Source organism: Puntigrus tetrazona, chromosome 5 (genome assembly GCF_018831695.1).
Source record: "Puntigrus tetrazona isolate hp1 chromosome 5, ASM1883169v1, whole genome shotgun sequence".
NCBI lineage: Eukaryota > Metazoa > Chordata > Actinopteri > Cypriniformes > Cyprinidae > Puntigrus > Puntigrus tetrazona.
Genome location: NC_056703.1, coordinates 7,360,212 through 7,371,749, shown reverse-complemented (window position 1 = coordinate 7,371,749; position 11,538 = coordinate 7,360,212). Strand labels below are relative to the sequence as shown.

Sequence of the window (11,538 nt, the reverse complement as noted above, 5' to 3'; positions counted from 1 at the left end):
GACATGGTTCTGTTACCAATCTTGTTTTGCATGCTAATTGCAACGAAACATTGCATTTATTACACTAGACCCACTTTATTTAACTCATTATACTTCATACATTATCATTACATATTCTAGATGTTTATTCTGCTTCATCAAATAAGAAAAGCTTGCACTGTCAGCTTACATATTTAATTGGATGTGTTTGCTGTAGACTGGTAAATCAGGCCATCAGAATAATATGTATCACTGTTTGGATATGATGTTTATGTAATCATTAACAGTCACCTTCATCATCATCATCATCATCATCATCATCATCATCATCTTTACTGCTAGTAATTTGAATCTCTCACACATATTACATATACAACTGGTCCTGTCAAGAATTCTTAAATTCAGTTCAACAGACAAGTATTAATTATTATTTTGGAGGTCTACATTTTTGGACAGAAGAAAATTGATTTTGGATTAATTTGGATTAATGTGATTGTTAAAGTTTAAAAAATGCTGTGACTGAATTAAATAAATCTGGGTTTTTTAAACATAAGTGAGCATTAAATTACTTGAATAACAATGTTTAATTTATGGTATTTATATTATGCTTGTAAACTTGTTGCCTTTTAATAAAATTAAATTATAAACGACATTAAATCAAACAATGTTATCATATATGCTGCCCTACATAACCCATATTCAATTCATTTGTGCAGGCCATAAAAAGTTCTTTAAAAAGCCTTACAAGTGATTTAAAAAAAAAAAATCTTATTTTATTCCAATGGATGAAACTTATGTATTCCTTCAGACTTTATTAAAAGGCATTACTTTTTTACCAAAAGGCATCCTTTTATGTATTTTTGGACATTTTGTGCATTTGAAAAAAAGGGTAGTTTATGCATCTGGTTAGGTGTTAGTATATCAAGAAGTAGGTAGATATTTATTTCTTCACAATAAAAATTACACAGAATTATTTTGCCATGTGTGCTGATCTGCATTGTGGTATATTTAAACAAAATTCTAAGGACATAACCAAGTGGACTGGACAATGTCTCTGGTTTTATCATTAAAATTATTTAGTTTTTGTAATTAAATGCTTTGATTATTCTTTTAAGATAATCTTTGGTTAACATATGTCAGTGCCTGTACAAACTGTATAACGCACCTATATGATTTAAATAACTCAAATTAAATTTGAGCTACAGGTTGTAGTTTTTTATTTTGACATTTATTTAAAACATTTCAAGATCAAAGTTCTAAATATTGAGCTCATTTCACAAAGTACTTCATAAACTACACTTGCATATCCATCAAGTGTCAAGATGATCATGGAGTATACTTTGGTAACACATCATAAACAGTGAGTGAGTGAATTATTAAAAAAATAAAAATTACAACAAAATAAAGCTGTTGAATTTCAAGGTTTATTCATTTTTAATGTTTATAAGATGTACATGGTATGTTTTTTCACTCAGCCGCCTCCTTGCCCTTGAAAAAAAAAGTGAGAAAATGCATAATTAGTATAATAAAAATGCATAAGATGTGCGATTTAAGGTAAGTTTGAAGAAAGTTGAAAAAAATATGCTTTGGAAAAAAGAAATTACCTTTCCAGAGTCACGGCTCTTAGCTCTGAGCTTGTTGACCTGAGACTCAGCAATGTCAGCACGCTCCTCAGCTTCCTCCAGCTCATGCTGCACCTTCCTCAACTTGGACAGATGAGTATTGGCTTGTTCCTCCTGCAAAGTCACACACAATTATAGTATATCAATAGTAGAAGATCTCCAATGTTTCCAAGGTGTTTATAATTCTCAGCTGAAGTACTCACAGATTCTTCTGCCTGTCTCTTGTAAGCCTTGACCTTCAGCTGAAGTTTATCAACCAGATCCTGCAGTCTGTTGAGGTTTTTCTTGTCCTCCTCAGTCTGCAGACAATGAAAATATATTAGGTAAGAACATAACAGATTAATTTGATCTAAATTATTACTCTATTACCTGGTAGGTGAGCTCCTTGACTCTCCTCTCATATTTGCGGACACCTTTAACAGCATCAACGCCACGTCTCTGCTCTGCTTCAACTTCACCCTCAAGCTCACGGACCTTAATGAGAGACATTATTAAGCTTCTTTTACTAAATGAAAATATGTTTAGACTATTAAAATACATCAGATTATTATAGCACGACACACCTTGTGCCACATTATAAAGATTAACATCAGAACATAGACAATCTTACTCTGGACTCCAGTTTCTGGAGTTGTTTCTTTCCTCCCTTCATGGCCAGATTCTCAGCCTCATCCAGACGGTGCTGCAGATCCTTCACTGTCACCTCCAGATTCTTCTTCATCCTCTCAAGGTGAGCGCTGGTGTCCTGCTCCTTCTTGAGCTCTTCTGCCATCATTGCAGCCTTTTGCAGTAATATAGATAGATATTAGTTTCACATTTTTAAGTACATAAGTCTTTGTGAATCATTAGGCAGCTACTGTTTCTCACATCAGTGATGGCCTTCTTGGCCTTCTCCTCTGCATTCCTGGCTTCCTGTACAGTGTCGTCAACCTCACTCTGGACCTGAACAAGGTCAGCCTCAAGCTTCTTCTTGGTGTTCAAGAGACTTGTGTTCTGAAACATGGAAAGCGATCATATGAGCATTTTAAATGAGGATCACAATTTCTTCTAATTTCATTGTAAAGTCAATATGCCGTTACCTGAGAGTGCAGCAGTCCAACACGCTCACTGGCGTCCACCAGCTCTTGTTCAGCCACTTTGCGGCCTCTCTCTGTCTGCTCCAGACCAACTCTCAGCTCCTCAATCTCAGCTTGCATCAGATTGTTTCTGCGCTCCACCATTGCCACCTGCTCCTTCATGTCTTCCTGTCCTCTCACAGCATCATCAAGGTGCAGTTGGGCATCCTAAACGTAAGAACAGCATTGCAAAAAGCTTTATGTTGGTCTTTACTAAATGTAGGTTAGATTATGCAAATATGATAAACAAAAAAGAAATCACATACCTTGAGTTGTCCCTGAATGTTCCTGAGCTGTTTCTGGGCCTCAGAAGCCTGGCGATTGGCGTGGCTCAGCTGAATCTCCATCTCATTGAGGTCTCCCTCCATTTTCTTCTTGATTCTCAGGGCATCATTCCTGCTCCTGACCTCAGAGTCCAGAGTGCTCTGCATGGATTCAATGACTCTCTGGCTGTTCCTCTTGATCTGCTCCATCTCCTCATCCTTTTCTGCAAGCTTCCTGTCAATCTCACTCTTGACCTGGTTGAGCTCAAGCTGGACACGGAGAATCTTGGACTCCTCATGCTCCAGGGTGCCCTATGAAAAGATTGAAAATATGCATTAAAAACACATTACAATGTTTCTAGCATGAATTACATATTAATCTCCAGATACTCACCTCTGCCTCCTCCAAGGCGGTCTGAATCTCAGCCTTCTCAGTCTCTACTGTCTTCTTGGCCTTTTCCAGCTCATGAATGCTCTTACCAGTCTCACCCAACTGCTCAGTCAGATCTGAAATCTCCTCTGTAGAGAGGAAAAATATAATCTGTATCAATATTTGCATTCATTAATATATACATGTTTACTTTTTTAATGTTTCATTCTTACGCTGCAGATTCTTGTTCTCTCTCTTGAGGGTCTCCAGCTGATCCAGAGTCTCCTCATAGGAGTTCTTCATCTTGAACAGCTCAGTGCTGAGTGAACGAGCCTCTTTCTGGGCACCTTCAAGCTCTGCCTGACCTTCCTCATATTTCTGCTTCCATTCTGCCAGGACCTTTGATAAACATATAAGATCACATTTATTTTGTATCTTCAACAAAGTTCAGCAATAATTTAGAAGCTATATTATATAATAACTAAAATGTTTTACCTTGTCAAAGTTCCTCTGCTTCTTGTCAAGGTTGGCAGCCAAAGCATTGGCTCTTTCCACATCAATCATGAGGTCCTCCACCTCACCCTGGAGTCTCTGTTTGGTCTTCTCCAGAGAGGCACATTTGGAGTTCACAGCCTCAATTTGTTCCTCTGCCTCTTGGAGACGCTGAGCCAACTTCTTCCTGCGATACAATTATGAACATCAGTCTTAACATAAAATGAGACACAAGTCTTTTTGCATATGAACACATATTAATCAGCTTTTGTGATCTTCATACTTGGCCTCTTCAAGCTCCTCAGTGCGCTGGATGGCATCAGTTTCATATTTGCTTCTCCACTGAGCAACTTCACTGTTGGCCTTTGACATTCCCCTCTGCAGCTCAGCCTTTGCCTCCTGCTCTTCCTCAAACTGCTCACGGAGCAGGTCGCAGTCATGGCGGGCTGATTGCACAGCATGAGCCAGTGCGTTCTTAGCCTAGGACACAAAGTCACATAATATTAGCTTTGTTGCATAGTAAGTGGAAATGATGTGTTTGTGTTGAATATGCTATTACCTTAACCTCCTCTTCAATCTGTCTCTTAAGCTCCTCAATTTGCTGAGTGAAAGCTTGTTTGCCTCTGGTGAGCTGAGAAACCAGAGCTTCTTTCTCCTCCAGCTGACGGCCAAACTCACCTGTTAAGATTTACATTTAAAAATATTAGTAAGATTTAACGATGATAGAACAAACAGTATATATCTACAATGATGAACAGAAGGAGCTGTTTTTCTATAGAGAAGTGGCAGTTCTTTACAGTGGATATACCACTTAGACTGCTTGCACTCATTTTTGTGCACTGTTCGCAGTTTCTGTTTGTTTTACATGCTTAAAACCCTCTAAGAAGAGTTGCATATCCTACATTATTGCATATCCACCATTAAATGTACAACTTACAGTATATAAATAATTTTTGCTCTATAAGTTTGTATTTATATTTATGTTTTTAAGGCATTTTTATAGTAAAGGAAAGTATGTAATTTTATGTAATTTTGAGACTTTTCTTCTATTATTACCATTTTCAGTTTGAAGCCTTGCTCTTTGAGCACTGAGGTCATTTATCTGGCGAAGGTTCTCGTCATTCTTAGACTTTATTTCACTAAGTTGGTCCTCAAGTGTGCGGCACATCTTCTCAAGATTGCCCTGCAAATACACAAGACATTAGATGTTTGAAAAGCTTTCTTTCATATATCTTGTTTTATATTCTTTACACATAACAATTCTCAACCTTTGCTTTGGCAACAGCCTCCATGTTGCTGGAAAGATCATCGATCTCCATTTTGTATTCACTCTTCTCCTTCTCAAGCTTCTGCTTGACACGCTGGAGGTTGTCGATCTGCTCTCCCAGCTCGGCCACACTGTCTGCCTGCTTCTTACGGAGGGCAGCAGCGGTAGCTTCATGCTGGAGGGTGGACTCTTCAAGATCACGACGCAGCTTCTGGAATTCAGCTTCACGCTTCTTATTCATCTCAATCTGAGCAGCAGTGGCTCCTCCAGCCTCCTCAAGCCTCTCACTGATCTCCTCAAGTTCCCTGGAGAGATCAGCTCTCTGCTTCTCAACCTTGGCACGGGCAGCACGCTCAGCCTCAATTTCTTCCTCCAGTTCCTCAATGCGAGCCTACAAAGCCAAGAAATCAAAAAAATCTTATTAGTGTTTATTTTATCTTTGCCTTTACCTATGTTTAAAACAAACAAACTATACCTGAAGCTCCTTGATCTTCTTCTGGAGTTGAGCTCCCAGAGATTGTTCATCTTCAATCTTGCTGAGCAGTTGACTTGTTTCAAAGTCTTTCCTGTATGTAAAAGGGAAAAACAATTAATTGTCTGAAATAAATTAATTTACAATCATTATTTTTTTTTCTAAAGTTTACAAAAAACCATACTTCTTCAGCTTCTCCTCAGACTGCTGCTTGTCATTCTCCAGGTCCATGATGGACTCTTGGGCTAATTTCAGGTCTCCTTCAAGCTTTCTCTTTGCTCTCTCGAGATCCATGCGGAGCTTCTTTTCTTGTTCAAGGGAACCCTCAAGCTACGGGACAATGATTTGTAAAATGTTCAAAAGCAGAATAAAGCAAAACAACAAAAAATCTGTAAATTTAATGACATGTTTAATTATTAACTTATAGTACAAAATAATACAAAATACAAAGTGATATACAATAGATATTATATATTTAAATCTAATTATGACGACTCACATCATCAACTTGCTGTTCAAGCTTTGTCTTGGATTTGGTCAGGGTGTTGACTTTGTCCTCCTCTGCCTGGAGATCATCCAGGGTCTGCTGATGTGCCTCTTGGAGAGCTTTCTTCTCCTTTGTCAGCTTGGCAATGCTCTCATCCTGAGCCGCCATTTCCTCAGTCAAGTTCTTAACCTGTGAGATTTTTTTTTGGTTCCAAATAAGTTTATTTCATATATTCGATGTCATCATGTAAAACAAAAATCTAATCTTAAACCAACTTAATCTCTAACCTTATTCTCAGTGGCGTGTTTCTCCTTTTCCACTTTAGCCAAGGTGAGCTCCAGGTCATCAATGTCTTTCTTCAGCTCAGAGCACTCATCCTCCAGTTTCCTCTTCTTGGCTGTCAGTTCAGCATTGATTTCTTCCTCATCTTCCAGTCTCTCAGTTGTTTCTTTGAGTTTAGCTTCAAGCTGGATTTTGCTCTTGATAAGACCCTCACATCTCTCCTCAGCATCTGAGAGATTCTCAGATTCCTGTTAGAAAAACAGCTATATCACTGGAAACTACTTTGCAAATTTAAATGGAGCCCAGTTACGTCATTTAGGTAAACTTACAGAAGCCACTTGCAGCTGCAGATCATTTTTCTCTTGCAGCAGTGCCACCATCTTTTCTTCAAGCTCCTTCTTCTTGGCTTCAGCCTTGGCAAGATCTTCCTTGCATTTTACAAAGTCCTCCTTCATTGTTGCCAGCTCCTTCTCAGTCTCAGCACTCTTGAGCAGAGGTTTAATCTTGTAGTACACCTTCATCCATGGCCAGTGTTTGACATTCATGAATGAGCGGACGTTGTATTGGATGGTGTAAATTGCATCCCTGATTAAGGAATTTAGATAATTAGTCATTTGTAAATCCACTTATTTTTATACTTGTGAATACTTCATCTTTCATGTGTCAAAAACAAAAAATATTTTCTGCCAAGATATATGTTTGGACATTTGTTGTAAACATTTTATTTAACCCCAAATCACAGCACATTGCAATGTGTAATTCAAAATATGGGTATGTATAATGGGTCAATATAAGAATCTGTTTTGTCCCTTTCATGACATTTCTCACCTCCTCTCCGTCATCTTCACAAACTCCCTCCTCATCAGGAAACCACGGCAGGCGGCCTGAGTCATTGTGACCAGAGAAGCCAGTTTCTCATCACGCATCTCCTCAAGAGTACCCAGAAGACCAGCTTTGAAGAACACCTGAATATAGTGTGAATATATAGTGATTTAAAAAGAATAATCTTATACAATAAATCATGATCATTAAATGTTTTAAATGCTGTAAAGTAGAATATGAACCTTTGTGTGTCCAAATCTGTACTGGTCGTGATCAACATCAATGGATCCCAGGAGTTTCTCAGCAGCCTTCTTGTTGTCAATAAACTGTCCCTCAGGGATTACACTGGCATTCAGCACCTTGTATCTGTTCAAGATCGGTCAAAATAGTTCACTTAGTCTAAGTAAGAGTCTCATACAGTAAACACTGTTTTCATGTGGTCCCTGCTACCTCTGCTTGAAGTCACCATAGAGGATTCTGCTGGGGAAGCCCTTTCTGCAGATTCTGATGCCCTCCAGCACACCGTTACACCTCAGCTGGTGGATAACCAGGAAGTTCTCCATCAAACCTATAAAGAACAGTTTAGATTATGAGCTTGGTAAATTAAAAAAAGCATAAAAAATTTTAGTGATGTCAGAATATCTGTTTACCTGGAACCTTAGACTCATTGGGAATCAGACAACGCACAAAGTGAGGGTGTGTGCTCCTCAAGTTGGTCATGAGCTTGCCCAAGTTCTCCTGTTTATTCATAAAAAGCTTTCTTAGTCACATTGTCTCAGTTGTTGATATATAATTTCTCTAGTTTAGAGTCGAGCAAGTTAATCTACAGACAATGCTTTATCATTATTTACAAACAAAGACATACTCTGAACTGAGAAGACACAGTCTGCATGGAACCACCCTTCTTCTTGCCTCCCTTCTTTCCGCCACCAGTCTCTGTTCAGATGAAGAGACAAATGAACACATATAAACGCAAAAACAAGAAAGAAAGTGCAAAACTCAATCAAACATTGGATAAATTAATCTCCAAAACTGTTTTAGGTTTTTTCGTTACCCTCAACAACAGGTGGGTAGAGAGTAGCCAGCAGTTTGACAGAAGACTTCTGGTAAAGCCCCAGAACAGACTCATTCAGTGGATCCTTGTTCTTGTCCAACCAGCCAGAAATGTTGTAGTCCACAGTTCCAGCGTAGTGGACCAGGGAGAAGTGGGCCTCAGCCTTGCCTTTGGCAGGCTTTGGTTTCTGGAAAGCATTGCACTTGCCAAGATGCTGATCATACAGCTTGTTCTTGAAGGAAGTGTCTGTAGCTTTGGGGAACATGCACTCCTCTTCAAGGATGGAGAAGATACCCATGGGCTGTTAAAAAAGAATGTTGTTTATCACTACATCTTTTTAAGTTTGAGAATGGAAAACAGAAATTGATACATTCATAAAGCAGTAAAAACCTTCTCAATGAGCTCAATGCAAGCAGCCAAGTCCATGCCGAAGTCAATGAACTCCCAAACAATGCCCTCCTTCTTGTACTCCTCTTGTTCCAGCACAAACATGTGGTGGTTGAAAAACTGTTGCAGTTTCTCATTAGTGAAGTTGATGCACAGCTGCTCCATGCTGTTGAACTGGAGAAAGAAACAGGACCATTTACTGACTGCTGAATGTGACTGAATTTGCCATAACGAGAGATAAACATAAAAAATTCTTACGTCAAAGATCTCAAAGCCAGCAATATCCAGCACACCAATGAAGAAATTTCTCTGCTGTTTTGTGTCCAACATCTGGTTGATACGAATAACCATCCACAAGAACATCCTCTCATAGATAGATTTGCACAAGGCACTGACAGCGTTGTACACCTGTAAGAGTAGAGTGAATTTTTATTAAAAATCTTTCTGAAATAGTCCAATTCAATCATGATTTTCAAGCTGAAGAAAAGGACATTTTGGAAATATGTTACTACATATTTTTATATACATACCTGTGGTACGGTCTGACCTTTGGTCACAAACTCATTTCCGACCTTGACTCTGGGGTAGCACAAAGCCTTCAACATATCAGCAGAGTTCAGACCCAGAAGGTAGGAAATTTTGTCAGCCTCTGCAAATTTAAAGTTGCAAAAAATAAATAATTAAATAGAAACATGGATCTCTCAAATCAAAGCACTTCATGTGATCACACACATTGGTACTATTTAGTCTCACCCTCTGTGCCATCAGGCTCAGCCTGCTCCTCACGCTGCTTCTGCTTGAACTTCATGTTACCATGATGAAGCACAGCTCCAGTAAACTTGTAGATGCACATTTTCTCCTCAGCACTGAAGCCCAGAATGTCAATAGCAGTCTGCAAATTATATAGAAGAATGAGTTCATGATCAGCCATATTTACATACAATGATTTTTTTTTTTTAAAAAACAGCACCAACTTACATCAGTAGCGACCAGCTCCTCTTTATCATCAATGCTAGCCACTGTGATCTGACCCTGACTGCACATGGGGAAGTCGTAGGGGTTGGTGGTGATGAGTGTCATTTCTGTAAAACACAGTGCATTTATTACATATAATTTTACAACATTTTCTGTACAATATTAAACATGAAATCAAATATGTTCATGTACCAATCAGCTCAGGCTTGTGGTTGGTCATCATCTGGTAGAAGATGTGGTAGCCTCTCTCATCTGAAAGCTGGAATGTCACTCTAGACTTCTCCAGCAGATCTGTTGAGAAAACATACTTGAGTCAGAATCATCTGAAAATTTGAAGGATAAATAAATTAAATCATGTCCACCTACATGTCTCAATATCAGCACTAGCCAGTTTTCCAGATGTACCGAAATGAATTCTGATGAATTTACCCTGTTTTAAACAAAATTAACATTGGAATCACTGTACTGTATAAAATAAAATGAAAAAAATGGAAAACCAACTAAAGCTAAATATTTCCAAATAATTTTTAAATATTAAAATAGTTTTACTTACAAAACGAGAGGAGTTGTCATTTCTCACAGTCTTGGCATTACCATAAGCCTCAAGCAAAGGGTTGGCAGCAATGATCTGATCCTCAAGAGAGCCCTGTGATATTTGAAAGGGTTTGAGTTATTTTCTTTTGTATGTGTAACCACTGTTTGCAGACAAATTTACAAATTCACATCCTGTATAATATATTGTGTGAGACCAGAGTAATTCAGTATTCATCTTCAATATATTTAAGAATAATATATTTGTCATAGTTTTGTATCTCATACCTGCATTTTGCCGGCACTCTGTTCTTTCTTCTTGTCACCTTGAACTGCAACTGTGGCAAAGTACTGGATGACACGTTTTGTGTTCACAGTCTTTCCAGCACCGGATTCTCCACTGGTTTATGAGAAGAGAAATGATGATAAGAGATGTAGAAGATGTAGAAGATACACAAGAACATAATATCATAATATCATAATATCAGAACATAAACATATCAATGTCTTTTATAGTAAACTGGATACATACGTAATAAGGACAGACTGGTTCTCTCTGTCTGTAAATTCAAAGATAATAATGTTTCAGCAATTTTTTTGGAAAACTATAAATCTGAATTTTTACTTTCAACTCAAATATACAATGCATATCTTCTAAATCAGATCTTACCAGTTAACATGAACTGATAGGCGTTGTCAGAGACAGAGAAGATGTGGGGGGGGGCCTCCATACGCTTTTTGCCTCTGTAGGCAGCCACCACTTCTGGGTCATACACTGGGAGCCACTTGTAGGGGTTCACAGTGGCACAGAAAAGCCCAGAGTAGGTCTGAAATGAGCAGAGAAGTGATCAGACTGCAACAACACTGACAAATGAACTTAAACGCTGCTTTACTTTGCTTCAGGACTTACGTAGATCATCCATGCGGCATAACGCTCTTTGAGGTTATAAAGCACAGAGGGTTCATTGAGATGGGTCATCATGGCCATGTCCTCAATCTTGTCGAACTTGGGAGGATTCATTGGGTGGACGTCATCCTCCTTGGCAACTCTGTCCTATAAATTTGATCAATTATATTAGATAGACCATAAAAATATGTCAAATTAAATATGTAAAAGTATCTTAAAAAGTTCACCTCTTTAGTGTCAAGCACGGTAACAGTGACTTTGCCACCATCTCTGCTCTTGATTGTTCCCTTGACGTACAGCTCTTTATCGTCAACCACATAGCAGGCAGACTTGGCATCGAAGGGTTTGTTTTGAGCCTCGATTCTCTCCTTCTCAGGCTTACGCAAATAAATGGCAGCCTTGCCATAAACGGCCATCTCCGCGTCCGTACTCATGATGGCGGCTTACTGCAGTGACGAGAAGATTGTTTTATTGTATTTATAACAAATCTGTGCACCCTTTTTTTCTATAAAG

General features: G+C 38.5%; 1 protein-coding gene across 2 annotated transcripts; it reads right to left on the bottom strand.

Annotated features, from left to right (window-relative positions):
• Positions 1-1,381: 1,381 nt before the first annotated feature.
• LOC122345181 (myosin heavy chain, fast skeletal muscle-like) lies at positions 1,382-11,471 on the bottom strand. 2 transcript variants are annotated; one of them, XM_043239059.1, is made up of 39 exons: positions 11,253-11,471; positions 11,029-11,172; positions 10,789-10,945; positions 10,651-10,678; positions 10,407-10,518; positions 10,141-10,233; positions 9,954-10,017; positions 9,780-9,878; positions 9,591-9,694; positions 9,366-9,504; positions 9,143-9,261; positions 8,871-9,020; positions 8,616-8,786; positions 8,226-8,526; positions 8,037-8,107; positions 7,822-7,909; positions 7,622-7,739; positions 7,414-7,537; positions 7,178-7,314; positions 6,679-6,934; positions 6,355-6,597; positions 6,080-6,256; positions 5,765-5,910; positions 5,584-5,674; positions 5,110-5,499; positions 4,898-5,024; positions 4,401-4,519; positions 4,125-4,321; positions 3,845-4,028; positions 3,583-3,748; positions 3,374-3,498; positions 2,983-3,291; positions 2,681-2,884; positions 2,469-2,594; positions 2,212-2,382; positions 1,971-2,075; positions 1,805-1,900; positions 1,584-1,715; positions 1,382-1,467 (listed from the first exon to the last, which is right to left on the bottom strand). In XM_043239059.1, exons 1-39 carry the CDS (start codon positions 11,457-11,459, stop codon positions 1,447-1,449), a joined length of 5,811 nt encoding a protein of 1,936 aa, XP_043094994.1. In that variant the 5' UTR covers positions 11,460-11,471; the 3' UTR covers positions 1,382-1,446. The 2 variants fall into 2 exon arrangements, with proteins under 2 accessions (XP_043094994.1, XP_043094993.1); XM_043239058.1 differs by having other exon boundaries at positions 8,616-9,020.
• Positions 11,472-11,538: the final 67 nt, after the last annotated feature.

Excerpts from the sequence above, each read along its gene's own strand:
- LOC122345181 (XM_043239058.1), bottom strand. The coding sequence starts at position 11,459 with ATGAGTACGGACGCGGAGATGGCCGTTTATGGCAAGGCTGCCATTTAT. Across the intron at positions 8,108-8,225 it reads CTACCCACCTGTTGTTGAGG|AGACTGGTGGCGGAAAGAAG; the intron begins GTAACGAAAAAA and ends TCATCTGAACAG. Across the intron at positions 2,885-2,982 it reads ACATTCAGGGACAACTCAAG|GATGCCCAACTGCACCTTGA; the intron begins GTATGTGATTTC and ends TCTTACGTTTAG.